This window comes from Westerdykella ornata, assembly GCF_010094085.1.
Source record: "Westerdykella ornata strain CBS 379.55 unplaced genomic scaffold EI97scaffold_12, whole genome shotgun sequence".
Classification (NCBI taxonomy): domain Eukaryota; kingdom Fungi; phylum Ascomycota; class Dothideomycetes; order Pleosporales; family Sporormiaceae; genus Westerdykella; species Westerdykella ornata.
Genome location: NW_022986862.1, coordinates 154,143 through 176,060, shown reverse-complemented (window position 1 = coordinate 176,060; position 21,918 = coordinate 154,143). Strand labels below are relative to the sequence as shown.

The 21,918-nt window shown below is 54.5% G+C and overlaps 9 protein-coding genes across 9 annotated transcripts; 5 read left to right on the top strand and 4 right to left on the bottom strand.

The window, feature by feature from the left end:
* Positions 1–105: 105 nt before the first annotated feature.
* EI97DRAFT_494393 (mannose-P-dolichol utilization defect 1 protein) lies at positions 106–1,401 on the bottom strand. Its single transcript, XM_033802387.1, has 2 exons — positions 786–1,401; positions 106–689 (listed from the first exon to the last, which is right to left on the bottom strand). Exons 1-2 carry the CDS (start codon positions 1,383–1,385, stop codon positions 414–416), a joined length of 876 nt encoding a protein of 291 aa, XP_033653379.1. The 5' UTR covers positions 1,386–1,401; the 3' UTR covers positions 106–413.
* Positions 1,402–1,919: 518 nt separating this feature from the next.
* EI97DRAFT_419437 (uncharacterized protein) lies at positions 1,920–5,886 on the bottom strand (the record flags this gene model as incomplete). The annotated part of the gene is made up of 3 exons (XM_033796991.1): positions 5,644–5,886; positions 5,223–5,591; positions 1,920–5,100 (listed from the first exon to the last, which is right to left on the bottom strand). Exons 2-3 carry the CDS (start codon positions 5,399–5,401, stop codon positions 1,920–1,922), a joined length of 3,360 nt encoding a protein of 1,119 aa, XP_033653378.1. The 5' UTR covers positions 5,402–5,591; positions 5,644–5,886.
* EI97DRAFT_57362 (uncharacterized protein) lies at positions 5,481–6,197 on the bottom strand. The gene is made up of 2 exons (XM_033802929.1): positions 5,644–6,197; positions 5,481–5,589 (listed from the first exon to the last, which is right to left on the bottom strand). The coding sequence occupies exons 1-2, from the start codon at positions 6,031–6,033 to the stop codon at positions 5,560–5,562; spliced, it is 420 nt and encodes a 139-aa protein (XP_033653377.1). The 5' UTR covers positions 6,034–6,197; the 3' UTR covers positions 5,481–5,559.
* Positions 6,105–7,744, bottom strand: EI97DRAFT_450658 (uncharacterized protein; the record flags this gene model as incomplete). Its single annotated transcript, XM_033800296.1, has 6 exons — positions 6,105–6,299; positions 6,374–6,532; positions 6,572–6,608; positions 6,643–6,787; positions 7,183–7,225; positions 7,742–7,744. 6 exons carry the CDS (start codon positions 7,742–7,744, stop codon positions 6,105–6,107), a joined length of 582 nt encoding a protein of 193 aa, XP_033653376.1.
* Positions 7,745–9,856: 2,112 nt separating this feature from the next.
* EI97DRAFT_474377 (MAP kinase) lies at positions 9,857–11,496 on the top strand (the record flags this gene model as incomplete). The annotated part of the gene is made up of 3 exons (XM_033801895.1): positions 9,857–10,531; positions 10,579–11,240; positions 11,295–11,496. The coding sequence occupies 3 exons, from the start codon at positions 9,857–9,859 to the stop codon at positions 11,422–11,424; spliced, it is 1,467 nt and encodes a 488-aa protein (XP_033653375.1). The 3' UTR covers positions 11,425–11,496.
* Positions 11,497–12,080: 584 nt separating this feature from the next.
* EI97DRAFT_467567 (phenylalanyl-tRNA synthetase) lies at positions 12,081–14,704 on the top strand. Its single transcript, XM_033801607.1, has 7 exons — positions 12,081–12,127; positions 12,194–12,609; positions 12,671–12,827; positions 12,877–12,986; positions 13,039–14,074; positions 14,126–14,243; positions 14,292–14,704. The coding sequence occupies exons 2-7, from the start codon at positions 12,295–12,297 to the stop codon at positions 14,335–14,337; spliced, it is 1,782 nt and encodes a 593-aa protein (XP_033653374.1). The 5' UTR covers positions 12,081–12,127; positions 12,194–12,294; the 3' UTR covers positions 14,338–14,704.
* A 164-nt stretch (positions 14,705–14,868) lies between these two features.
* EI97DRAFT_399313 (5-nitroimidazole antibiotic resistance protein) lies at positions 14,869–16,391 on the top strand. The gene is made up of 3 exons (XM_033796417.1): positions 14,869–15,139; positions 15,234–15,485; positions 15,589–16,391. The coding sequence occupies exons 1-3, from the start codon at positions 15,078–15,080 to the stop codon at positions 16,052–16,054; spliced, it is 780 nt and encodes a 259-aa protein (XP_033653373.1). The 5' UTR covers positions 14,869–15,077; the 3' UTR covers positions 16,055–16,391.
* A 934-nt stretch (positions 16,392–17,325) lies between these two features.
* EI97DRAFT_378513 (cytochrome P450) lies at positions 17,326–19,056 on the top strand (the record flags this gene model as incomplete). The annotated part of the gene is made up of 4 exons (XM_033795664.1): positions 17,326–17,631; positions 17,691–18,053; positions 18,104–18,907; positions 18,961–19,056. 4 exons carry the CDS (start codon positions 17,326–17,328, stop codon positions 19,054–19,056), a joined length of 1,569 nt encoding a protein of 522 aa, XP_033653372.1.
* A 1,201-nt stretch (positions 19,057–20,257) lies between these two features.
* On the top strand, positions 20,258–21,070 carry EI97DRAFT_57117 (uncharacterized protein). The gene has a single exon (XM_033802927.1). It carries the CDS (start codon positions 20,435–20,437, stop codon positions 20,936–20,938), a length of 504 nt encoding a protein of 167 aa, XP_033653371.1. The 5' UTR covers positions 20,258–20,434; the 3' UTR covers positions 20,939–21,070.
* The last annotated feature ends 848 nt before the right edge of the window (positions 21,071–21,918 follow it).

Sequence of the window (21,918 nt, the reverse complement as noted above, 5' to 3'; positions counted from 1 at the left end):
CGCTCGTGCCGTGGGTGCTCGTGCTGTACGGGCCCGAGATTCGACGGAGGAGTAGGTTTGCCAGTGCGTTGGTTGAGTAATACGTAGGTAGTTGGGAATGGAGGAGAAGAAGAAGAAGACGATGATGATGATTATGACGACGTTGACGATCATGATGCTCAAATATATATATATAGATGGCTAGACTTGATATCCATTCATTGAAATATTGCACGCTTCTTCCACCTACGCCCAAGTTCCAATGCCGAGTGCTTGAAAAATGTCATTGCACCAGCATGAGTTCCAAGATGAATTGCAACTTCCCGCATCCCTCTGCCGCCCTTGCGGTCAATCTACCCACCCAATTTCCCACCCCCATTACATTACGCAACTCCCCCACCTCCCCTTCCCCATCAATCACCACCCTCTCACATCTACCCCCTCCGCCGCGTACTCGGGCTCTTGCTCTTCCCCGCCACACCGGCATAGCTCTGCTTCTCCCCCGCATTCACCTTCTCCGCCGTAATCGGGCGCGGCTTCCTCGCCTCCGTCATCTTGCTGGCGGGCGCATTCCAATAATAAAGCACCTGCAGGGCGAGGATGGCGTTGAGCGCGAACCCGGAGATGAAGCCCCACAAGATGAGCGGGTCGTTGACCTCCTGGAGTGTCGTGTAGATGCGCGAGAGGGAGCCGGCGAGGTAATTCAGGACCTATTGAACGCATCAGCATACCACTTCCAAAGGAGAACATCGACAATGCGAGGGAATTTGAGAAGAAATACGGTGTGGGGTATTATGTATACTCACCGTAAAAGCACTCAACTGGCCCGTCCCCCCGCGCCTCCAAATCTCCACCACCTGCGGCACCTTACTCGCGACGCCCAACACGCCCGCCCCGGCCTGCAACCAATTCAACGCCTTGACATCGACGACATCCGATCTGAACAGCGCCGTCCCCCCCACCGCGAGCGCAGCGACCCACGCCGCGACCGCGGCCCCCCTTCCACTATACTGCAATACCAACGCGGCGATGACGACATTCTGCACGAGGATGAACGCCGTCTCGCCAAACGTGCTGAAGGGGAATCGATTGCGGACGTTGTACGCCAGCGAGATGAGGTACGCGCTCGTCTCGAGCAGGTACGAGAGGAAGGAGACGCCCTCGGCGGATTGGCTGTGGAGTAGCTTGAGGAGTTGGGGGATCTTGACGATGGACGAGGCGCCGATGATGCCGTAGGAGAGGCCTTTGCTGATGAGCAGTTTGACGCAGTCTGGGTGGGTGGCTGGGTCGATGTCGATGATGAGGTGTTTGTAGCAGGGTGCGCCGAGGATGGTGCGGCCGAGGTTGGCGAGGGGTTGGGGGAGGTTGTGCGTGATGGGTTGGAGGGCGCTGCGGAGGGTGTCCATGGTTAATATTGGAGTTGGAGGGGAGTAGAGAGTTGGGGGAGGGAAGTTGTTGGAAAGAAAGGGGAGTGCGAATTTGTATTGTTGGAGTTGGAGAGGTTCGGTGACGCAAGGCTTGGCGGGGAGGTCGCAGCAAGCAGGGGTCAGGAAAGACATCAAGCGCACCTCCATCCCAGACTGGCTTACTTTAATTCAGGACAAAATACGGAGGAAGGACACTATCGCCAGCTGTGTATGTGCATGCAAACTTCATATAAAACTCATGTTTATCACTATTAACCATAGTATGACCCTTCTCGAGGCGATCGATAAATAACCCCGTCTCTACTATGCAAAGACCTGGGCATGAGAGCCAAAGTCACAAATACGGCACCAATCAGCGAAACCCCATGAATGCGTTTGTTGATGTTGTTTAGTAATGGTCGATGACAAAAATGAGACAAAGATGGTATCACAGAAAATTCCCTCACCAAACGCCCTCTCCTACTCCTATTCCTCTTCTCCAGCGATTGAACTTCGCCCAACAACTCGAGTCCCTCACACCCTGTCCTCCGCAAAGTCAAGTACTTCGCAATCATCCTCAAAGAAGCCATCGTCATCTTCCGGGCCTTCCCCGGCCTTCACTCGTCTACGCCTCGTCGTACTAACCACTTGCTCGACCTCTTCCTCACCGTCTCCCATGGACAGCTTCGTCTCGATGCGCGCTCCAAGCCGGATCACCGAGTCGTCATCTTCATCCCCTCCTTGCCCCACGTCATACGCGTAGGATGCAGGCGAGGCAATCCGCACGGCTTCAACCTCCTCTCCAAACAGCCAAGGCGTATCCTCATCTGCATGGTGGAGATCCGAGCTCAGCTCGGATATCGTGGGAAGTTGTTCGCTTTCGGTGCTAGCATCCAGCCGTTGCCTGGCGAACTTGAACCGCGTGACTCTCCTATCGGTATAGAATGGCTGATAGGGCGGATTGGTCTCAATTTCGGAGAAGCTCAATGGAGCCGGGGAGGATACAACATGCTTCTTGACAGTTGATCGCCCTTTTCCTCCACGATTCGGGAGCGCGCGAGGCAGCCAGTCGCCGTAAGGCTCAAGGGGGACTCGGGGCTCCTCCTCCTGATGAGCCAAGAAAGCGGCAACAGAGGGCGGAAACCGTGCTGCCGATACAGGACTTAGACCGAACTCTGCAAGCTTTGTCTTCGAGATGGAGGGCGCAGTCGCAGACTTTCCTCTACCAGTGGCAGGTCGCATGTGCACCTTGTAGATCTGTAACACACCAGCGGACACGAAAGCTATTGACCCCCGTCCCTTCCCCGTGAGCCACCGCACACTGTTGAGTTTGGCACCACTCGATGATATTGGCGATAGCCACAGCTTGTTGTCGCCTGAATGGCGAATGTTGTTGATCGACTTGCCCACTCCGGCGGCGACGGCTTTACCCGACTTTGCTCCAGAGGCTGGGGTGAGGCCGAGGCTGCTGAACGACGGGAAGCGCGACCCATTGCTCGTGCCGCGTGCTCGTACCGCATCGAACAATGGTTTGGCACTTCCGTTCAAAGCTTGCATGGCCGAGCTGATGGCTCCGCCACGCTCATTCGTGGCAGTACCCTCTTCTTTAATTTTCGCGGGAGGAGAGGGCTTGACGGTCCGACGCGGAGGTGGCCATTGAAAAGCAGACGCGGGCATGGGAAACATGTGTATAGTTCCCTTGTCAGTAATCACTGCCACCCTATCTGGTCGTGGTTGGGACCAGACAACGTCGACGACGTTCGCGACGGTCAGTCGAGTGAACCTCGCAATCTGGCGCACATGTGGGCCTACAATCTGCTCTCTGCTCGTTTTCCTGGCCTTGCGGGAGGTGATACGTTTGAGGTCCCACACGGTTTGCACATCTCCCTTCGCACTGACGGTCATCAGAAAGAGGCCAGTGGGAGCAAAGGACAGGAAACTGCAGCCCAAAGCGGCCGGGATCGTAGCCAAAGGATGAACGGCTGTTTTACTCCCAGTCTCCTCGGCATCCAAAAGGCGTTGCAAATCGTAGATGGAAATCACAGTAGCTTCCTGCCTTTGAACTTGGTTCTGGCCATGCGTTGGCGGGAAGTACGGTTGCTCCATCGGATCTGGCCCATGGTGATATCCAATGGCATTGTTATTCGGCTGTGATCCTTTGTTCATATAGCTCTTGAAGGCCTGTATGCCTTTCTCGGTCGCCCAGCGCGCACCCTTGATGGCAACTTGGGTCCCTTCCCGGGTGAGGCGATCGATCAGGCTTCCTGCCTCGGGTGCGTCCACCGCACAGTTGGGCGAAGGTTGAGGTGGCACAGTGTGATGGGACAGACCAGGAGGCTTCTCGTAGTACGGAGAGGTCAGTGCAACGCCGTTGACGGGTAACAAGACCGACGCCGCCGGGGGCGTCACAGCAAGCCAACGCTCAGAGACCGAGAACAGAGGAGTTCCGCGTGTTTCGTGCTGCGCTTCGTCCGAGCTGCCGTCAGCGGCACTGGAGCTGCTCGAATGGAGTCCCTTCTCTCTTCGAAGGACGGTGGTCCACACTTTTCCGACGCAGCGAAACTTGGGAACATAATCTTCGTGTCCTCTGAGGTAGGGGGCAAAGATAAAAACCTCACCACTCGTTCCAGATGCGACCACGACAAATTTCCCTTTCGCCTCGAGGACGAATTCGCCAGCGGGCGCCGGAGGCTCAAACATGGGGCTATCAACGGGACTACTGACAGGAATCAAAGGGCTCTTGTACAGGACGGCAATCTGCTTCCTCTCCTTCAGCGAGAAGACTTCGACGGTGGTCTGATAGTGGGTCACGGTGTTTCCCTGGTCATTGCCTCTGCTTGAAGGTGGCCGGCTAGGAGAATCGGATGAACCATCGTCAATCACAGAGGAAGTGGTACTACCACTGTGTGCCCTCCTGGGTTGCTGAAGGACCGGGCCATGAAGAACAAGGGCGATAAGGGGACGAGAATCCGCTAGGGGATCTCGTCGGGCGGTCCAGGGGAGAATTTTGGCTCCGATGACGCTGCCTCTAAGCCCTTCTAAACCGCCAACCAGATCCAAGCGGCTCCGCTCAACGCGAAATAAGTCGACACCGCCCTGATAGCCTACTACTAGCACATTCTCGGCTGTCCTTGCTGCATCGTCTCCAGCCATTGCCAAGCTATCGAAACCACAGTGGTATCCGCCCTCGCCTGCAGTGATTCCTTCGGCGAGGTCATCATTAAGACCGAGATTGAAATCCGGGAGGTTATAGTAATGGCTCTGAGGCTGATGCGGAAGTGGAGGATTGTTGGAGAAGGGACCCCGTTGGCCCACCTGCGAGTACATGGAGGCTCTGCGGTCGCGACCGGGTAACTCATGGGGAGAGCCCTGCAGACGCCCCCCAAAGGTTGTGTGGTGGTTTGGGTGACTGAGAGGCCTCATCGCGGGTGCTGGAGGCGAGTTCGACATGGCAGCGTGCCCATAGACAGGGTCCCGGGCTCCTGGAGAGTTGTGGAAAACGGGTGGAGAGCCGCTGATGGGAATGCCTCCTTGGCCAGGGGAGGCGTTGTTCCCGAAGAAGGGAAGGGACTTGGTCCACTCGCTGGTATAGTGTGTCGCGGTTGTTTTGGTGGCGCCCAGAGCGGAGAGGAGAGGAGAAGGGCCGGCATTATAGGTCGGCGGGCTTGAGGGGGAGGTTGACGAGTAGCGCTGGGCGGACCGTGGAGGTTTCGCTCTATTGTGGTATTAGTGAAGGGGTACACGTAGGCAATCACCGCTACACGCCCCTTTCCTCTCTCAGGCCACAGCGCTTTGCTTGCGAAGACTAGGATGGACGAGCGCAAGAGCTATACTCACATCTCGCGCGGGTAGATTCGAGTGACCCTCTCCCCATGTCTATGTCTTCGTCCCAGCTCATGGTTGGAGGCGTTCCGGCCGCGAGGATGGGTAGTATCCAAGGTAGTTTTGGCGGGGTTACGTTGTTGCTGGTACAGATAGGACAACTTGGAAAGAGGCGGATCTGGCGATAGGCTCATAAAAAGGTCTTGGAGCGTGTGGTATATGTGGTTCGAGCTGTCGTGGCGGAAGGGAGGGTAGAAACGGTTGAGGACGGCGGACGCGTAAGGTAGTGAAGGTGTTGAAGACGGAGTACTGGTGCTAAGACAAAGGGACTTGCGTCATGCGGCGACGTGACTCAACCCCGTGAACGGGCACGCAGACACGCCTCTACGACTTCTGTCAGGCAACGGGAAAGAAAGTCTCAGCAGCTTCTACCTACTCGGGTCACTGAAAGCTGTCCTTTCCGTCCGACTGCTGCTGGCGGATGATGGCGGGTGGGGTGAGGAGCTTCCGAGGAGGTTCCGCTGGAGTCTGTGCAGCGGATGCGAGGCGGAAGTCCCACGGGTAAGTAGCGTGGGATCTGCTGGACGGATATCGCGAGTTGACAGGACTTGGGACGAAAGCTTGTAAGAGTGTAGCGGTTGTGGTGGTGGTACTGTCGAGCTGTGTACCTGCGTTGGAGGGGCAGCAGCTGGGGACGGCGAGGGGGAGCACTCAGGAACCAGCCACGCCTCCACGCCTTGCTGGTTGCGGAGGGGGGGAGGGCGGCGCGACCATCCACCACAAAACACGCCCACGATGCCGCCTTGGAACCTTGGAATGCCCTCATTTAAATCAGGTCACATGGCATTCCTCATCCGGGAGTCCGGAGAGGGTACGTCACGTCTCCATTCTCTCCTCCTACCCTTCCAGCAACAACTTCAAGCCCGCACCCTGAGCATCAAACGCCTGCTGTAAACCCTCCGCAAACAGCGCCTTGATCGCAATCGCTCCCGCCCCTCGATACACCTCTCTGCTCTCATACAGCACCTTTCCATTCCCCAGGTCGCTGATCCCTTGCCAGCGTTCCGCATCCAGAACGGCATCCGGCAGGACCTAATAGGTGAACGTCAGCATAGATCACCGTCACTCCCTCCCCCCCAATAAGTCCCACTTCTTCAACGACGTACATGTTTCCACGCCAGCCGCAACCGCTCTGGCTGCACATGCGTGATGTTTTCCAGAGTAATCTGCGTGTGCAGCGGATTATCGGGAGTTGAGGCGTCGACGGGCAGTGGCAGAGGCGGAATTTGTACGCGCATGTACAGGTTCGCTCCCTCGACTGGATACTGCTTGGGCAGAGTGAGGTTGAGCGGAGTCAGCACTACCGCGGCGCTGTTTAGCTGGTTAGAGAGAGTTGCGCTACTAAGTTGGGAGAGATGGTGGTGATGCGACTGACCGCACAAAAGGGTTCCAGTCCGCATAGGCTGGGAAATTCGTAAGAGCATCCCAGACGGCTGTTGTAGTGGTTCGGAGCTCAAGGCGTGTACTGACGTTGAAGACGCCTGGAGGTACCTCTGGAAGGTTGATGAACTGGCCTTGGACTGTGGCTGTTGATAGCAGGACGAGGGCCACCACACGCAGCAGAGAAGGCTTCATGCTGGAAAGCACCTGAATCTCACTATGTACAAGATCGCGAAACTCTGGCTTCCTACCTCATCTTATATCGAGGACATGCAGACGTGTGGACTCTACACTACGCCGATCAAGCCCAGGGTGGAATTAGGCGGGCTCGTATTGATGTCGCTTCCACAACCTTGGGAACGCTTGATAGCCCGACTATGATGCCCTGGCAGGAGATTCATTTTATGTTCTGTCCTCTCCCATTCATGCATCATCCTATTCTTCAATCCGCCTCGGCCTCCAAACCCCTCTCTTTCTTCTTCTTCTCCCTCCGAGAGCGTAGGTAGCTGAAGTGTTCTTTGCCCAGGTAAGGTACACTGCACGAAAGCCGCTGTTAATGTGATCCCATATTTCCGAGACTGTAGGTCCGGTTGATGTGGTGTACCTACAATACGAGAAGAGAGGGATCCGTCGCGCTTGCACTTGCGTTCATCTCCTACAAACAAGAGGGAAAATACAACAGAATTCGCGGAGTGGAGCCGTTGCCGTGATGAGCTGGAGGACGTCGTTCTCATGCACCTCACACCGTCCTGGAAACCGTCAACAAGACCAAAACTGATGAAGCTGACAAAGACAAAATGACAGGCAAGTACCTGTAGACGTGGATGATAACCTGAGTACGTCGATCACGGTTTTCTTCGAGAAGTTGTGTGCATGGTTCAGTAGCTTCCCGAACTCGAGAGGAAGAGTAGGTTGAAGGCGTTGTGATTCTTGGGACTGGTCAGCGTCTCGTTGTAGAGCAGGTAGCTTTCAACGAAGCTAGTCACGGTAGTTGCAATATCTCATCTATCATATTGAGAGACCGATGTGCCTGAAAGGCGGTTTCCCTTATACCTTGAATTACCACGCTGGGTTGTGGATCTTTCGGACTTAACCATGTCCTCGATTACAAAACTGTGAGTCAAAGCAGCTGGTAATGCATCGACCATACCCAGACGTGGGACAGAATTGTTCGGGACAGAATTGTTCGGGACAGAATTGTTCAGGGCAGACACTATGATAATTGTTCGAGATTCTTCCAATCAACGTCTTTCTCGGGGGGCGTATGTGCAAACTTCGGCAAACTGCAAACTCCCGTTCTTTGGCAAGAGTATTGCCGATTTTGGTATTCATGTCTGTCGAGGTACGGTTGATGCATCTCCGCAGTTGTTCTCAACGAGCAGCAGGCCGACCTTGATGCTCTCGGATAAGCGAATCTCTTGCCTACGTATGGGACACCCACAGTTCTGCTAGGAAGCCAAGGCACTCTGGGCAATGAAGAGATATGAGTGCGTTGAATGTGGATTTAGGGACAGCGGTGTGCATCTCAGGAATACGGTCTAACAGCACCGAAAGGAAGCAGTGATAACCTTTTCTATAGGGAGTGCTGGAGCTGAGGATAAACAGTCCAGCACAGAGCCGAACTGCAGTGTAACGCCAATGTTTCTATACGTGATCCACTCCTAGCGGATCTTAACAGATAGTCTGTGAGTAATCAGCGAAGCTGAGCACAGCAACATGAATAGTGAACAGGATATTGCTCTTTTGTAATCCTTCTCAAGTGATTACCGTTTCCTCGATCATCTGAATCCGCTGGCAATGGTGCATCATAGATGGCGGGGGATCTGTCAAGCAGAGATATATACACAATTGTACGTCCGGCAAAGGCTGCGAGGCTGTGTAGATGCGGATAGGGGATGTCGGGTGGGCTCTTGCCGTGAAGATGACGGGAAGGAGGATAGACTAGATGAGCGCGGAAAGGGTCCTGCCGATGGATATGTGCTTACTGTACCCACCTTAGTCGCCGACGTGCAGTTTGGACTGTCGGTTCTGTTTTTTTGGCAGGGGAAGGGGATAGTACTGAGTAGGGGTCTACTGAGGCATTGTCGGGGCGCTGTTGGTCGTGAGAGGTGCGAGTAGCTTGATGGGTTACTGTCGAAGCGCCTTGATCAACACGTTATCGACTCGCCAGAAGTATGGCAGCAAAGTCGCCGCTGAAGCTTGGGAAGAGGGATGCGAAGGGCGGTTTTATTATCGTCGAACGGCTACGGCGTACGGCGTAGTTGGCCCCATGCTGGAGGATGAATAAGGGTAACGGATGGGGCAGCGGACCCCACGCTGAGGTTCAAAACCCAGCAGCAGCAGCAGGTCCAACGTCAGCCACTGCTGAGATGGAGGAATAGGCTCGAGCGTGCATCGCAGTCGGGAGCAGTGGTTGAGTTTCTCGTCGCGTTGATGGCCAGTTGCTGTCTTATTGCTATCAAGTAGTTACGGAGTAGTGCACTGGACTACTGTATCAGGGTCACTCTCACATAGGCCGTCCCCCAACAGCCGCCACCTTCCAAGCCAGGCCGGCGTCGACGGGTTGCTGCAGAGGGCAAATCAGCGGCGCCTACGTTGCGGGCGGGCGGGTTTTGAAACGGGCGCAGGCCAGTCGGCGGCCATGGACTGTATCTGGGGGAGGTTCTGGGTTCTGGGGGTCTGTCTTCCTACTCAGCGCTTGGGCGCCACGCCTCTCCCCCTCCAAGCAGCAGAGAGGGAAGTGGTGCGTGCCATCCCATCTTACCTTTCTGCGCCGCACTCCTCACTCATTCACTCCTTCTCACCCTCCTCCCCCAAACGACCTTTCTTCTTCACCTTTTTTCTTCCGACGTACATATCTCGCTCGCTGAAATCTAGACTGTGGGGAAGTCTTGCTCTCTCACCCTTCCGTTCGCTTGGTGGCCCGCTTTTACCCGCTCCTGCGACAAGACGTGGGCCAGCTGGTGCCTCAGTTGCCTCTCCTGACATCCTCCTCGTCATAACCACCTCTCCACTCCACGACCACCGCTGCCTCTCCGCCGACCAGCCGCTGTTATATCCATCCATCGATCCCGGACGCCGTAGAGAGACCCATTACCGCCGATTCGCATCTGCACACGACCATCGTACAAGCCAAAGGCCCTTCTGTTGCCGCTTCCTCTACGACCACACCTCCTTGTCTTCCCTCCTCCTCGGTACCCCGTCCGGCCATGACATCTCCCGCCCCTTTACTTCGCCCACCCATACCCGGTGCCCGCTCACAAAGCGGCAGCCGCACACCACGACTTGGTCTCTCCATACCCCCTTCTCCTCATGCCAGGCCCGTGACCAACGGCGCTTCCGACGCTCAACAAAACCTCTCTCGTCCTGCCCCGCCGCAATTGCGGCTTGCGACACCTCTGGGTAGCAGTCATACCCCCCATGAGGGTCGCCCGCAACCCAAAGGCTTGCCCCCATTACAGATTGGCCCCGGGCTTTCGGCAGGCGGCTCGAGCGATGCCAGCGCGCACTCGCGGTCAGGCAGTTTCTCCGAGGCGCTGCCCAACGGAAACAATTCTGCTGCTTCCTCGTACTCGGCAGCTTTGCCCTTCCCCAGCCTGCAAATGCCCCTCCAAGGCTCCGAACCCATATCCGCCATATCACAAGGAGGGAGCGAGGGCGCCGCGCCCATGGAGCGCCAGAACAGCCAACCGCCGTTACCTGATCTGGAAAAAATGGCTGCCGAGAAGGGCCGTCCGCTCGATGTGGAGGATCTGGATGACGAAGGATGGAGAGCCGCCAGTGCCAAGGGTATGATCGAACAGCGAGGCAGTCTAGGCGAAGGCGCTGGCGGTGCCGTCACCAAAGCCATATTGAAGGGCGGAAAGACAATCTTTGCACTAAAGGCATGCCTGCACACCACCGATCGTGGGCTTAGCTGACATGTCCATAGGTCATTACGACGAACCCCGATCCCGATGTCAAGAGGCAGATAATGCGCGAGCTCGAGTTTAACAAGTCATGCGCCAGCGATCATATCTGCCGCTATTACGGGGCTTTTACAGATGACAGCACTGGCACCATTAGCATCGCCATGGAATTCTGCGAAGGTGGATCGCTGGACTCGGTGTACAAAGAGGTGAAGAAACTAGGAGGTCGGACGGGCGAGAAGGTATTAGGAAAGGTTGCCGAAGGCGTCCTGAACGGCCTCACCTATCTTCACAGTCATCGCATCATCCATCGCGACATCAAGCCAAGCAATATCCTCCTGTGCCGCGACGGTCAGGTCAAGCTCTGTGACTTTGGTGTGTCTGGCGAGTTCGGCACAAAGGGGGATGCAAATACCTTCATCGGCACGTCCTACTACATGGCGCCAGAACGCATTACAGGCCAGAGTTATACCATCACCAGTGATGTGTGGAGTCTCGGTGTCACGCTCCTCGAGGTAGCCCAGAACCGATTTCCTTTCCCCGCAGATGGCACCGAAATGAATCCGAGGGCCGGCCTCATTGATCTCCTCACGTATATTGTACGGCAGCCCATTCCCAAACTCAAGGACGAGCCCGAAAACAAGATCCGTTGGTCGGATAACTTCAAGTATTTCATCGACTGTTGGTAAGTGTCTCCCATTTTGCGTGCCCCAATGAGCTTCGCTCACTCGTCACACAGCCTTGAGAAAGAAATGCCCCGACGAGCAACTCCTTGGCGCATGCTCGACCATCCGTGGATGGTAGAAATCAAGAACAAGAAGGTCAACATGGCTCATTTCCTAAAACAAGTTTGGGACTGGAAGGACTAATCTAATGCTGAACGATTTGGGCAACCGTGAAACCTGGGCAGCCTTCTTCGATTCTACATTTTCTTCGCCCACCACTTCGGGACATGGAGCAGGAGTGGGGTGTTGAATATGGATGGAGGGGAGCAGACATATCTCCTCATATCTCACCATAAGATGCATGGGCGGTAGCAAAAGGAACTTTGCTCGCACCCGGATGCAACGGCATCATCCATTCGAAGGATCGGATCCAACAACTGCATGGTCTGCGGGCCCCTTACCTTCCTCCCTTTCTGGAGTCTCGGGAGTGTCGCATCCATAGCACAAACGCCGCACTCTCTGGATATATGTCGGAGGGTAGGAAGGCCAGCTGCATAGGTCCGTCTTGAAGGGATAGAAGGCATGGAGTGGCTGAATCGTTGCATACCGATGAAGCAATATAGTGGTAGAATGAGCCTCATTGTATATAAAATGGGTGCCCTGGAGCCAGTACAGGTTAATAGATGCTCTTCTCAGCTTGTCTCCATCTTTCACGACTGTACTGCCCAACCCCGCGCATCTACAGTATCTTTTCCTGGTAGCTGTGGTGGGGGTAATCCTACTTCATATGGTTAGCGTAAACATCGGGCCGACCTAAGGCCGTGTTCAGACTCATTTATACAATTTATGTGTACGTTGGAGTCGACAACACCAGACAGAGTGCAGAGGGGTAAAGCGGCGAATTTCTGTACGTCTAAGGAAGCACGATGAAGCCTTATTTTACTTGTAAACATCCCGCTAATCTTTTCTGCAGAAACAGTTCCGTCCCGCGCAACGGCGACCTGCGATCCTGCCCCACCATCGTAGTATTCACCGGGAACTCTCCCCTTCACACTACGCAGACCGGCGCTCGAGATGCCCACCATAGCAGTTGACAAAGCCGAGCTTTTCAAAGCTCTGGGGAGGGAGTATACCACGGACGAGTTCGACGAGCTATGTTTCGAATTCGGTATCGAGCTGGACGAGGACACAAGCCAGAGCAAAAAGCCCGAGGACCTTGCCCAACCGCCTCAATTGAAGATTGAGATACCGGCGAATCGCTATGACATGCTATGTTTCGAGGGTATTGCGCTGAATCTGCGGGTTTTCCTGGAGAAACAACAGCTACCGAAATGGACGCTGACCCCGCCTCCATCCGGAGAATTGCAAACCCTCACAATCCAGCCGGAGGTAAATTTCTACATGCGAAAAGAGCAGCTGGGTCCGTATGAGTGTGGCTGACTGGGGCTAGACCGAGCAAATTCGGCGATACTGCTCCGGCGTCATCCTGCGCAACATCGAGTTTAATCAGGACAGATATGACTCCTTCATAGCGCTGCAGGACAAGCTGCACCAGAATCTTGCTCGCCAGAGGACATTGGTGTCTATAGGAACGCACGATCTCGACAGTGAGTTAGCTGGAGACTAGCCAGACGACGCATGATTGACTTGGTTCAGCAATCCAGGGGCCCTTCTCATACGAGGCCCTTCCTCCTGAGCAAATTGAGTTCGTCCCTCTGAATCAAACCAAGAAGATGAACGGTAAAGAATTGATGGAGTTCTACGAGGTAATGCAGAAATTTCGTCCATGGCGTTTCTTGTTCTAACCCAGCACCGCAGAAAGACAAGCATCTCGGTCGATACCTGCACATCATTCGCGATTCGCCTGTGTACCCTGTGATATACGACGCCAACCGTACGGTCCTGTCCCTCCCTCCCATAATAAACGGGGACCATAGCAAGATCACACTGAATACAAAGAACGTCTTCATCGAAATAACCGCCTTGGACAAGACAAAGGTGGAGGTCGTGAACCATATGCTTGTGGCCATGTTCGGACCTTACGCTGAGTCGATAGAACCGATCAAGATTATATCCGATCACAACAATGAGTCGAGAGTAGCACCCGATCTAACACCTCGGCAGATGCAGGCGGAGGTCGATTATCTAAACGGGTGCACAGGATTGAATCTATCTCCCGAGGAGATTTCCAAGTTGCTCGGACGTATGGGCTACACGGTACCGCCATCCAAAGCGGATAGCAATATCCTGGATGTATCCGTTCCTATAAACCGGGCGGACGTTCTCCACCAGGCCGATGTCATGGAGGACTTCGCTATTGCATATGGATTCAACCGCCTACCCCGGTATTATCCCAACAAGTCAGCGGCTGTAGCCGCTCCTCTTCCGATCAACAAGCTTGCCGATATCGTGCGCTTCGAAGCTGCAACAGCCGGATGGAGCGAGGTGATGCCACTCATTCTCTGCTCGCACGACGAGAATTTCGAATGGCTGAACCGGAAAGATGATGGCAAGACGGCGATCAAGCTCGCAAACCCAAAGACGGCGGAGTACCAGGTTGTGCGGACATCACTCCTCCCTGGTTTGCTCAAGACCCTCAACTCGAACAAGCACCATGCAGTCCCCATCAAGATCTTCGAATCCAGCGATGTTGGTTACATAGATCTGTCCCAGGAGCGGAAGACTCGGAACGAACGGCATTTCGCAGCGGCCATCATGGGGAAGACCAGCGGGTTTGAGCAGGTGCATGGTCTGCTGGACAGGCTGATGCTGATGCTCAGGTGCGCTTTCATAACACGGGAAGAGGGGCTGAAGGACGATAAGCTCGAAGGATACTGGATCGAAGAAGTCGATGGTAAGGGGTAGCCATGTCCGCTTAAGGCTGTGTGCTAACAGGCTTGTGTAGACCCGACCTTCCTCAAGGGACATGCAGCCTCCATCAACCTGAAAATGGCCGGAAAGCAGCATAAGATTGGCGTCTTTGGCATCTTGCACCCTTCTGTGCTCCACAAGTTCGAACTGCCGTACGTGTTCACTTGACCATGTGATGTTGATATGCTAATTTTCGCCAGTTACCCTGTCAGCACGCTGGAGATTGACCTCCAGGTCTTCTTGTGAGATCACCTGGGTCTGGGCGTCTGTACCATACGTAGCTAGATGAATTAGACGAACACAGCAACGCATAAAGGCAGTATGGTATCAGTCAAAATCGTGAGAACTCTGGTACAAAAGTTCTCCGTCAGCTGAAAGCATCTTCGCCGCTCGTGAGAGAAGCCTAATGTGACTGTGCATCATCACCTCCAGGAAGAAAGATGGGATGACTTTAGAATGTTGATTTGAACCAGAGACTGTCCGCGGGGAATAGGATGCGAACGGCGTACGCCCGCCTATTTGACCTCGAAGTTGACCTTGGTGGGTCTTCTCTTCCTAAGCCCGACGCAAACTACACGCTATGTAGAAAATCCTGCAGTACGGTCTGCTTGCCTTAAGACTTAGCGGTATTCCTCATTACCAGAGCCAACATGGTTGACATTGATGCGCACGTTGCGGTAAAGCACTTTTCCACGTCTACCCTGCAATATCCATCGTACTCTGCATGTACACAGTACCCCGCTTTCCTTTTCAAGTAAGTACTGCCGAGTAGGATCCCCCAGAACCCACTACATATATGACTATGGGGATGTCACGCCCTACATGAAAGAGTCACACCTTAAGAGAGCCGGAAAATAGTATTTAAATCCTTTTTCTCCACAAATCGGCCTGGGCTCTGCCAACGACCCTGAGGAAGGAAAAGCGTTTCCCATTTCGCTTTCCCCTCGTCGGCTTGCAGCTCGACAAACTGTGGTTCTTCGAGCAAAATGGAAACGCAATCCTATGCGAAGACAGCCGTGAATACGGTGAAGAGACTTGGTAATCGGGGGTATGTCTATTCCTCTCGCTATTGCCTTCCCTCCTATCTACCCTTCCCCTTCCCCCCTTTTTTTCACGCCCAGAAACCAACGACATCTCCCAAGGCACTACGACTACGGCACCGTGCACACCATCATCAACACGGCACCCGTCCTGCACGTCTCCTTCAACGACCCGGAGCACCCCTTCCCCGTCGTGCTGCCCATGCTCGGCTGCACGGGGGATTTTGCGAACCCGGACGCGGATCCCAAAGAAGCGGCGCAGGATATCTATATCCATGGGTATGTGTCGGCGAGGATGTTTAGGAAGGGGAAAGAGGCGGGGGAGGAGGGGGTGCCGATTACGGTTGCTGCGACGTAGGTAACGTAATTTTTCTGCTCTCCATGTCATGCTCGGTCATCCAACACATCTCTCGTGGCATCCACTCGAAAGACGGATGGACCGCTCAGCTTCACGCAGGCATATCGACGGCCTCGTCCTCTCCCTCACCCCCTTCCACAACAGCTGCAACTACCGCTCCGCCATCGCCTACGGCCACGCCACCCTCGTCACGTCCCCCGACGAACGCCTCTACGCCATGCGGCTCATCACCGACAACGTCCTCCCGCAGCGCTGGGACAAGTCGCGGATCCCGCCCACGAAAGCCGAGCTCGATTCGACGTCCATCCTGAAAGTAAGGGTCGAGTCGGCGAGCGCCAAAGTGCGCGAGGGAGGGCCCAGCGAGGATCGCGCGGATCTGAGGGATGCGGAGTTGAGGGCGAGGGTGTGGACGGGGGTGGTGCCGGTTTGGTTGCAGTGGGGGGAGCCGGTGCCGGCCGAGGGGAATGAAGTGGGCGAGGTGGAGGGGTATATTGAGAGGTGGAGGTTGGAGGAGAATAGGAGGGGGAAGAGGGGGGCGTATGAGGCGGTTGAAAAGGGGAAGTGAGAGGGATGTGTTTTGTGTGTGTTGGGAATGGGGAGAGCAGGACGAGATGAGATGAGATGATTCGGAGGTGAAAGTATGAACAAAAGAAAGATAAGTGGTAACGTTGGAAAGGAAGTGTTGAAAGGACGAAAGAGATGCAGAGTGAGACCACCTGATAAACGTCCAACAAATGTTTCAGAAGAAATTTGAAACTTTCATTGCTTTCGTCTTGCCAGCAGGGTACTTAAATTCTCCCTGGACTGGAACCTCCATCGTTCACCAGGACGAAAAGCGTGACTTGGGGTATACTGAAAAAGAACTTTTAAGGAAATGAAGTTATATGGGGAGAGAATTGTTGAACAGCGACGAAAGTGTCTAGGACGAGTCTGAGACATCCAATTCTTTCGTCGTGCCAGAAGCTACGGTATGTATAAAGGGTGTACAGGTAGCGAGGCTAGAGTTGCGCTTTTCCCCAGCCGACTCCATTCACCGAGCCACCCACTAAGCCATGACTAAGCACCGCGCCAAACCGACTCGACGTCGGCAATTCGTCCAAACGCAAGAAAACATGCTCCTCAGAACTGCCGATGGGACCAATGCCACCCCCCTCAAGCCGCCGTGTCCACTCCTACCGTAGCACATGTTCTAGCCTGTTTGGAAGCAGAACCTCGCTCGTCGGCAGTTTGGTGTGAAGCTGTTGGCCTTATCGCTGTGCGTGCGCAGTTAGCAAACATGGAGAAGTGACGAGCGCTGACGGGGTCCTTTCGCAGCTGAGATATGATGGAATATATCGATACGGGGAACAAATGCGGCTCCGTGCAAATAACCTGGACAACCCTTTCAGATGTGAATTGGATTGTTTTTTAGATCATCCAAATCCACCGTCTGAACCTGGCCACACCACCCCAACGGCTGGCAGCCATCCCCAGGATCCAGGACGACGTGAGGATAAAAATGCCTGATTTGTCCCCACCCCCGCGATCCACTACCCGCCAAGCTCGGAACGTGCGCCACTTGCTCCCGCGATGCTACTTTCCCCGGCTTCGATGACCTTCACTTGCTATCCTTTCTCAACTGCCGACCTGTGGTTCGGTTTGAACTGTGCCTCGAGCCAGGCCGTCATGCCGAGCACAATGATGGAGGAGGACACGGTACTGGGAATTGCAGGGATCAGCCACCGTATAGATACAAGACGTTGGGAGACCCCAAGATATAGATAGAGCACACAGAGAACGCCTTCTTAATATCTGTCCGCTCAAGGGTTCAACACGTCGCACGGATATTAGCCCGATATGCTTCTCAACGAAGTGATCCCCCTTCTAGCCAAGTACTGGCCTCTCGTCCTCGCTTCCCTCGTCCTCGGCCATTTATTGAGCAACAAGTATTGGAAAGGGCTGAACAAGTACCCGGGTCACTGGTTGGCAGGATACACCAATTGGTGGAGGTTCTACGATGTCCTGGGGAGGAAACATGAATGGACAATATTACGTCTGCACAGGGAGCATGGAGATATCGTTCGGTTAGGACCGAATGTACTGTCGTTTGCGGATCCCAAAGCCATCAAGATTATATATGGACTGAATAAAGGAATGGTCAAGGTATGTTCCCGCCTGCTCCTTTTTCGACAGCCCACTGCAGATGGACTAACCAGGAATAGTCCGACTTCTACCCTGTCCAAAATGCCGTTGCAAAAGGACGACGCTTGCAATCCCTGTTCTCGACCACGGACGAGGACTACCATGCGAAATACAGGCGATGCGTCAACAATGCCTTTGCCATGAGCTCGCTTGTCAACTATGAACCGCTCGTCAGCTCGACGTTGAAGTTCTTCCTGGACAAGACCGAGCAGTGGTACGCGAATACTGGCAGGGAATGCGACTTTGCTCAATGGCTGCAATTCTTCGCCTTTGACGTTATTGGCGATCTGACCTGGAGCAAGCGTCTGGGGTTCATCGAGGAGAATAGGGATGTTGATGGTATCATCGCTTTTCTCAAGAAATTCCTCAGTTACGCAGGACCGGTAAGCGCTCAAAAAGGCTTATATAGCACGCGGCATACTGACTTCCACAGATCGGCCAGATACCAACTCTGGATCTGTTTCTGGAGAAGAATCCCATCAGTCTGTTTGCGCAGCGCATTGGACTTACCAAGACCGTCTTCCCCGTCACCGAGTTTGCACTCAAGCGCTCCAATGAGCGCGCCGGAGAGATTCAAAAGATCAAGACGTATGGACTTTCCGAAGGGAATACGAACCCTCGCGGCGTCGACCTCCTCTCCAAGTTCGCACAGGCGGCGCACGATCACCCGGAATTCATGACGGACATGCAGATCCTGGCTTCGTGCACCTCGATGGTTTTCGCCGGCTCAGAGACGACCGCGATCTCGTTATCCAGCGTCTTCTACTTCCTGCTGAAACACCCACGCGTCTATCAGAAACTGATGCGAGAGATCGACGACGCAGTCGCCAACGGCATCATCGAAGCTCGCGAGGATAAGACGGTGTCGTGGTCCGAGTCCCAGAGACTCCCGTACCTCGACGCCGTCATCCAGGAATCGTTCCGGCTGCATCCCGCCGCGGGCTTGATCCTCGAGCGCATCGTGCCGCCCCAGGGTATGAACATACTCGGGGAATTCATCCCGGGAGGTACGATTGTGGGATGCAATGCGTGGGTCCTGCATCGACGGCCGGAGGTGTTTGGCAGCGACGTCGATGCGTTCCGGCCCGAGAGGTGGATCGAGGCGTCGCCCGAGAAGCAGAGGGAGATGAGGGGGACCATGTTCCAGTTCGGAGCGGGAGCGCGGACCTGCATCGGCAAGAATGTCAGTCTGTTGGAGATTTACAAGTTGGTGCCGAGTTTCCTGAGAAGGTTTGAGGTAGGTGAATGTCAGCTGGGGTGTGTGAGATGGAGGGCTAACGTTTCGTGTAGATTGAATTGGACCGCCCGGATGCGGAGTGGAAGACGCATAATGCTTGGTTTGTAAGGCAGTCGGAGTTCAAGACGAGGTTTAGACGGAGGGAGTAGCTGTGTATGAACAGTGTACTGTGTATTACCAGAATCTTGACAGGGGGAGGGGAGGGGGGAGTAGGATCATGACCATAACGATAACTTTGCCATTACGGCATACCAATCAATAGAGAAATAACGACAAGCATTTTCAACATTATCTCTTCTGTCCTCGGTCTAAAAGTGACGTCGAGCATGCAATGAGGCAATAGGCAGGGAAATTGTATACCTACAGTCCTTGAAACCAGCTCTGCAAGACAGAATAACTTCCAAGAGACACCTATCCCATCAGCTGCGTGAGTGTTTATTGTTTCCAAAGGTTTCGACAAGCTGGCGGCACGGTGAAAATCGCGGCCTTGCTCCTTTCCTAAACTGGCAAAGCGTAAGAATGGACCCAAGCTAAAGAGCACCTCCGTTGGAGAACAAATTGGACTTTCAACTCCTCAAGCCAGCCCTTTCTGATATACTTGTTTCCCGTATTCAGCTTGGGACATGCCTCCTATGCGTACATTTCTGCGGCATTTAAGTATGGAAGTACCAACAGGAGCCCTGGGATGTGTGCTAGTTCTGCGATTGGAGACGTGAACGACCCCTTCCCCCAAGAATGGAGGTCTCGTGATTGCGAATGGATGATATGACTGGTAGGGGGTAGATATGGGATTCCCGAAGTGATTGATGATCATGGATGGAAAGAGCGGCGAACAAGAGAAAGTTCAGGGACCGAGCCGTGCTCAGCAAGACTGTGTAGAGCGCTGTTGCCGCCCGAGGCACAGAAAGAGTCGGGAACACGGAAATTCATCAGCGTTAAGAGAAGGAGACAAATCGGGTCTCGTCGAGCGAAGCCCTCGTGATCGATCTCCCCGCGAGATCAGATCGAGGCGGCAACCCCAGGTCCCGTGCTCCCGTGGACGGGAGCCAGGCGAGATCAGGCGGACGAGAACAGCGGGATCGAAACAGGGACCAGGAGGCGAGAGCAGAAGCCCGGGCAGAGGCGAAAGGAGATGTCTATTTGTGGGGAGAGTGTCTATCTGGACTTGTTGAACGGTCGAGGGAAATGGCTCAAGTGACTCACCCACGGACCACGTCGCCGTGCATACAGAGTGCAGGAGACGAGAGAGAGAGAGACTCGCCCACGATGTCTGAAACGGCCAGAGGTGTAGACATGCTGGGCTGCAATCGTCATTCGCAGACGACGGAATCTTTGTTTCAAGTTGTTGAGGTTGCGGATATCAACTCGATGGATAGCGGTCCAAAAAAGAATGCAGGCCAGCTCGACACGACCCTTGACCAGCTGAGAGCCGACGCAACTACCATGGAGGCAAATGCCAAATGCGGGAGAAAATAATGCGCATCTTGGGATGAGTGGTTAGTTTAAGCGACGTGTTCCGTTTGTTGGATGGATTTTTCCAAACAGAGGTTCCCATCCTTCGAAATGATGAATCGCCCAGTTGGGGCAACAGTCAAGGAAGCCTCGGATATCACAGTACAGTTGATAGCCACGGCATCTACTTGTATCTTGGGACCACCAACAGGATCCGCGTGGCGCAGCTTTTGGTCCTGCTCAGAGGATTCGGGGTCGCCTTTGTGGACGGAGATCTGCGATGGAAAAGCCAACGACGAGCACAGACTGGATAACACGCGAGGCACGGGTGGTTTATTACACTGGACGTTGATGAAAACGATGTTCCGGGTTCGTCAAAGTCCCGTGCCTCAGTCTCAAAATCATTCTTCTCGGTTGTCCCCCAGCGACTTTCGGCAGAGCCGACGCGATCATCACCGCCACCAAGTGGGTGCACAGCCACATGGCATGGCAAAGAATAGAAGTGGGTCTCGGCTATTGCGCCAGCGGGGTCTCCATCTCGAGGCCTTCCAGGCGGAAGAAGGAGAATTGTCGCGATGAATGTTGAGCGTGACCGCTATTGTCGCAGTAGGCGCCCGACTCTGCTCGACAACAATAAGGCGACTCGTCAAAAGTCCCTTTCCCAACACTACCGCAACCGCAATATAATACGGGACTCAGGAAATCACATGAGCGACGGCACCCATCAGGCTTTTGTAGGCGGATGGCACCCCTGCTCGGATCCCCGCCTATCCAGCTGATTGGGCTGCCTGTTTCTCGCCCATTTTTAGCCTCAAGCAACGACAACCTGTCAAGCCTCCAAGATGACGACGTCGGCCCTCCCACACCAGCTCCCAACTGGATCTCTTCACCTCGGCCTGGAATGCTCCTTCTGCTCTATCCGCACACGCCCGAAGCGGCATCAAAGCCGCTGCAGTGCGCCCTCTGCATTGCGTGTTGGGGGAAGGCTTCTGGAACCCCCACCACGAGTCCGATACCACTGTACTGTCACTCCTCCAGTACTGTGTGGGCGGCCCGACAGAAGTGCAGTCCCAGCGGCGGCTTCATTAGCAACATCTTTTACTTGCGGCAGTGGGTGGTACGGTATGATGATGCTGGGCGGACTGCATACAACCCAAGTTCTGCCCGTCTGCAAGTTGCTTCTGGCCCTGATCACCCTCAGCTGCCTTGCCGCACTCTGTAGCGGGCTGGCTGGCCATCCGGACTTTGTTATTTCCACAAGGAAGGCTGATAGGACGCCCTTTGGTCTGCTGCCCACTATCCTCTTCTCCCTCTGGGTGGTCGACATAAAGTTTGCGCTCGCATGGCGACAACGGCGATCTGGCTGGTATGGAGACCTAACCGTGCCCCCGCCTATCCACGCCTTTGAGCGGCGTGAGCAGCACGGGTCAGATTGAATCAGTCCCGAAGAGTTGACCTGCAGCTTGCGTCGTCGCCGTAAAGAATATGCACGATCAAGCAAGCTAGAAGAAGGGCATTATTGCGTCCGGACGGGGCAGTGTGCATACACCCTGGTCCAG

Coding starts and splice junctions, on each gene's coding strand:
- EI97DRAFT_494393 (XM_033802387.1), bottom strand. CDS start 1,385: ATGGACACCCTCCGCAGCGCCCTCCAACCCATCACGCACAACCTCCCC. Junction 690..785: donor GCCAGTTGAGTGCTTTTACG/GTGAGTATACAT, acceptor TGCGTTCAATAG/GTCCTGAATTACCTCGCCGG.
- EI97DRAFT_57362 (XM_033802929.1), bottom strand. CDS start 6,033: ATGAGGGCATTCCAAGGTTCCAAGGCGGCATCGTGGGCGTGTTTTGTG. Junction 5,590..5,643: donor GACAGCTTTCAGTGACCCGA/GTAGGTAGAAGC, acceptor GAAGTCGTAGAG/GCGTGTCTGCGTGCCCGTTC.
- EI97DRAFT_467567 (XM_033801607.1), top strand. CDS start 12,295: ATGCCCACCATAGCAGTTGACAAAGCCGAGCTTTTCAAAGCTCTGGGG. Junction 12,610..12,670: donor CCCTCACAATCCAGCCGGAG/GTAAATTTCTAC, acceptor GACTGGGGCTAG/ACCGAGCAAATTCGGCGATA. Junction 14,244..14,291: donor CTCCACAAGTTCGAACTGCC/GTACGTGTTCAC, acceptor AATTTTCGCCAG/TTACCCTGTCAGCACGCTGG.
- EI97DRAFT_399313 (XM_033796417.1), top strand. CDS start 15,078: ATGGAAACGCAATCCTATGCGAAGACAGCCGTGAATACGGTGAAGAGA. Junction 15,140..15,233: donor AAGAGACTTGGTAATCGGGG/GTATGTCTATTC, acceptor ACATCTCCCAAG/GCACTACGACTACGGCACCG. Junction 15,486..15,588: donor CCGATTACGGTTGCTGCGAC/GTAGGTAACGTA, acceptor AGCTTCACGCAG/GCATATCGACGGCCTCGTCC.
- EI97DRAFT_57117 (XM_033802927.1), top strand. CDS start 20,435: ATGGATTTTTCCAAACAGAGGTTCCCATCCTTCGAAATGATGAATCGC.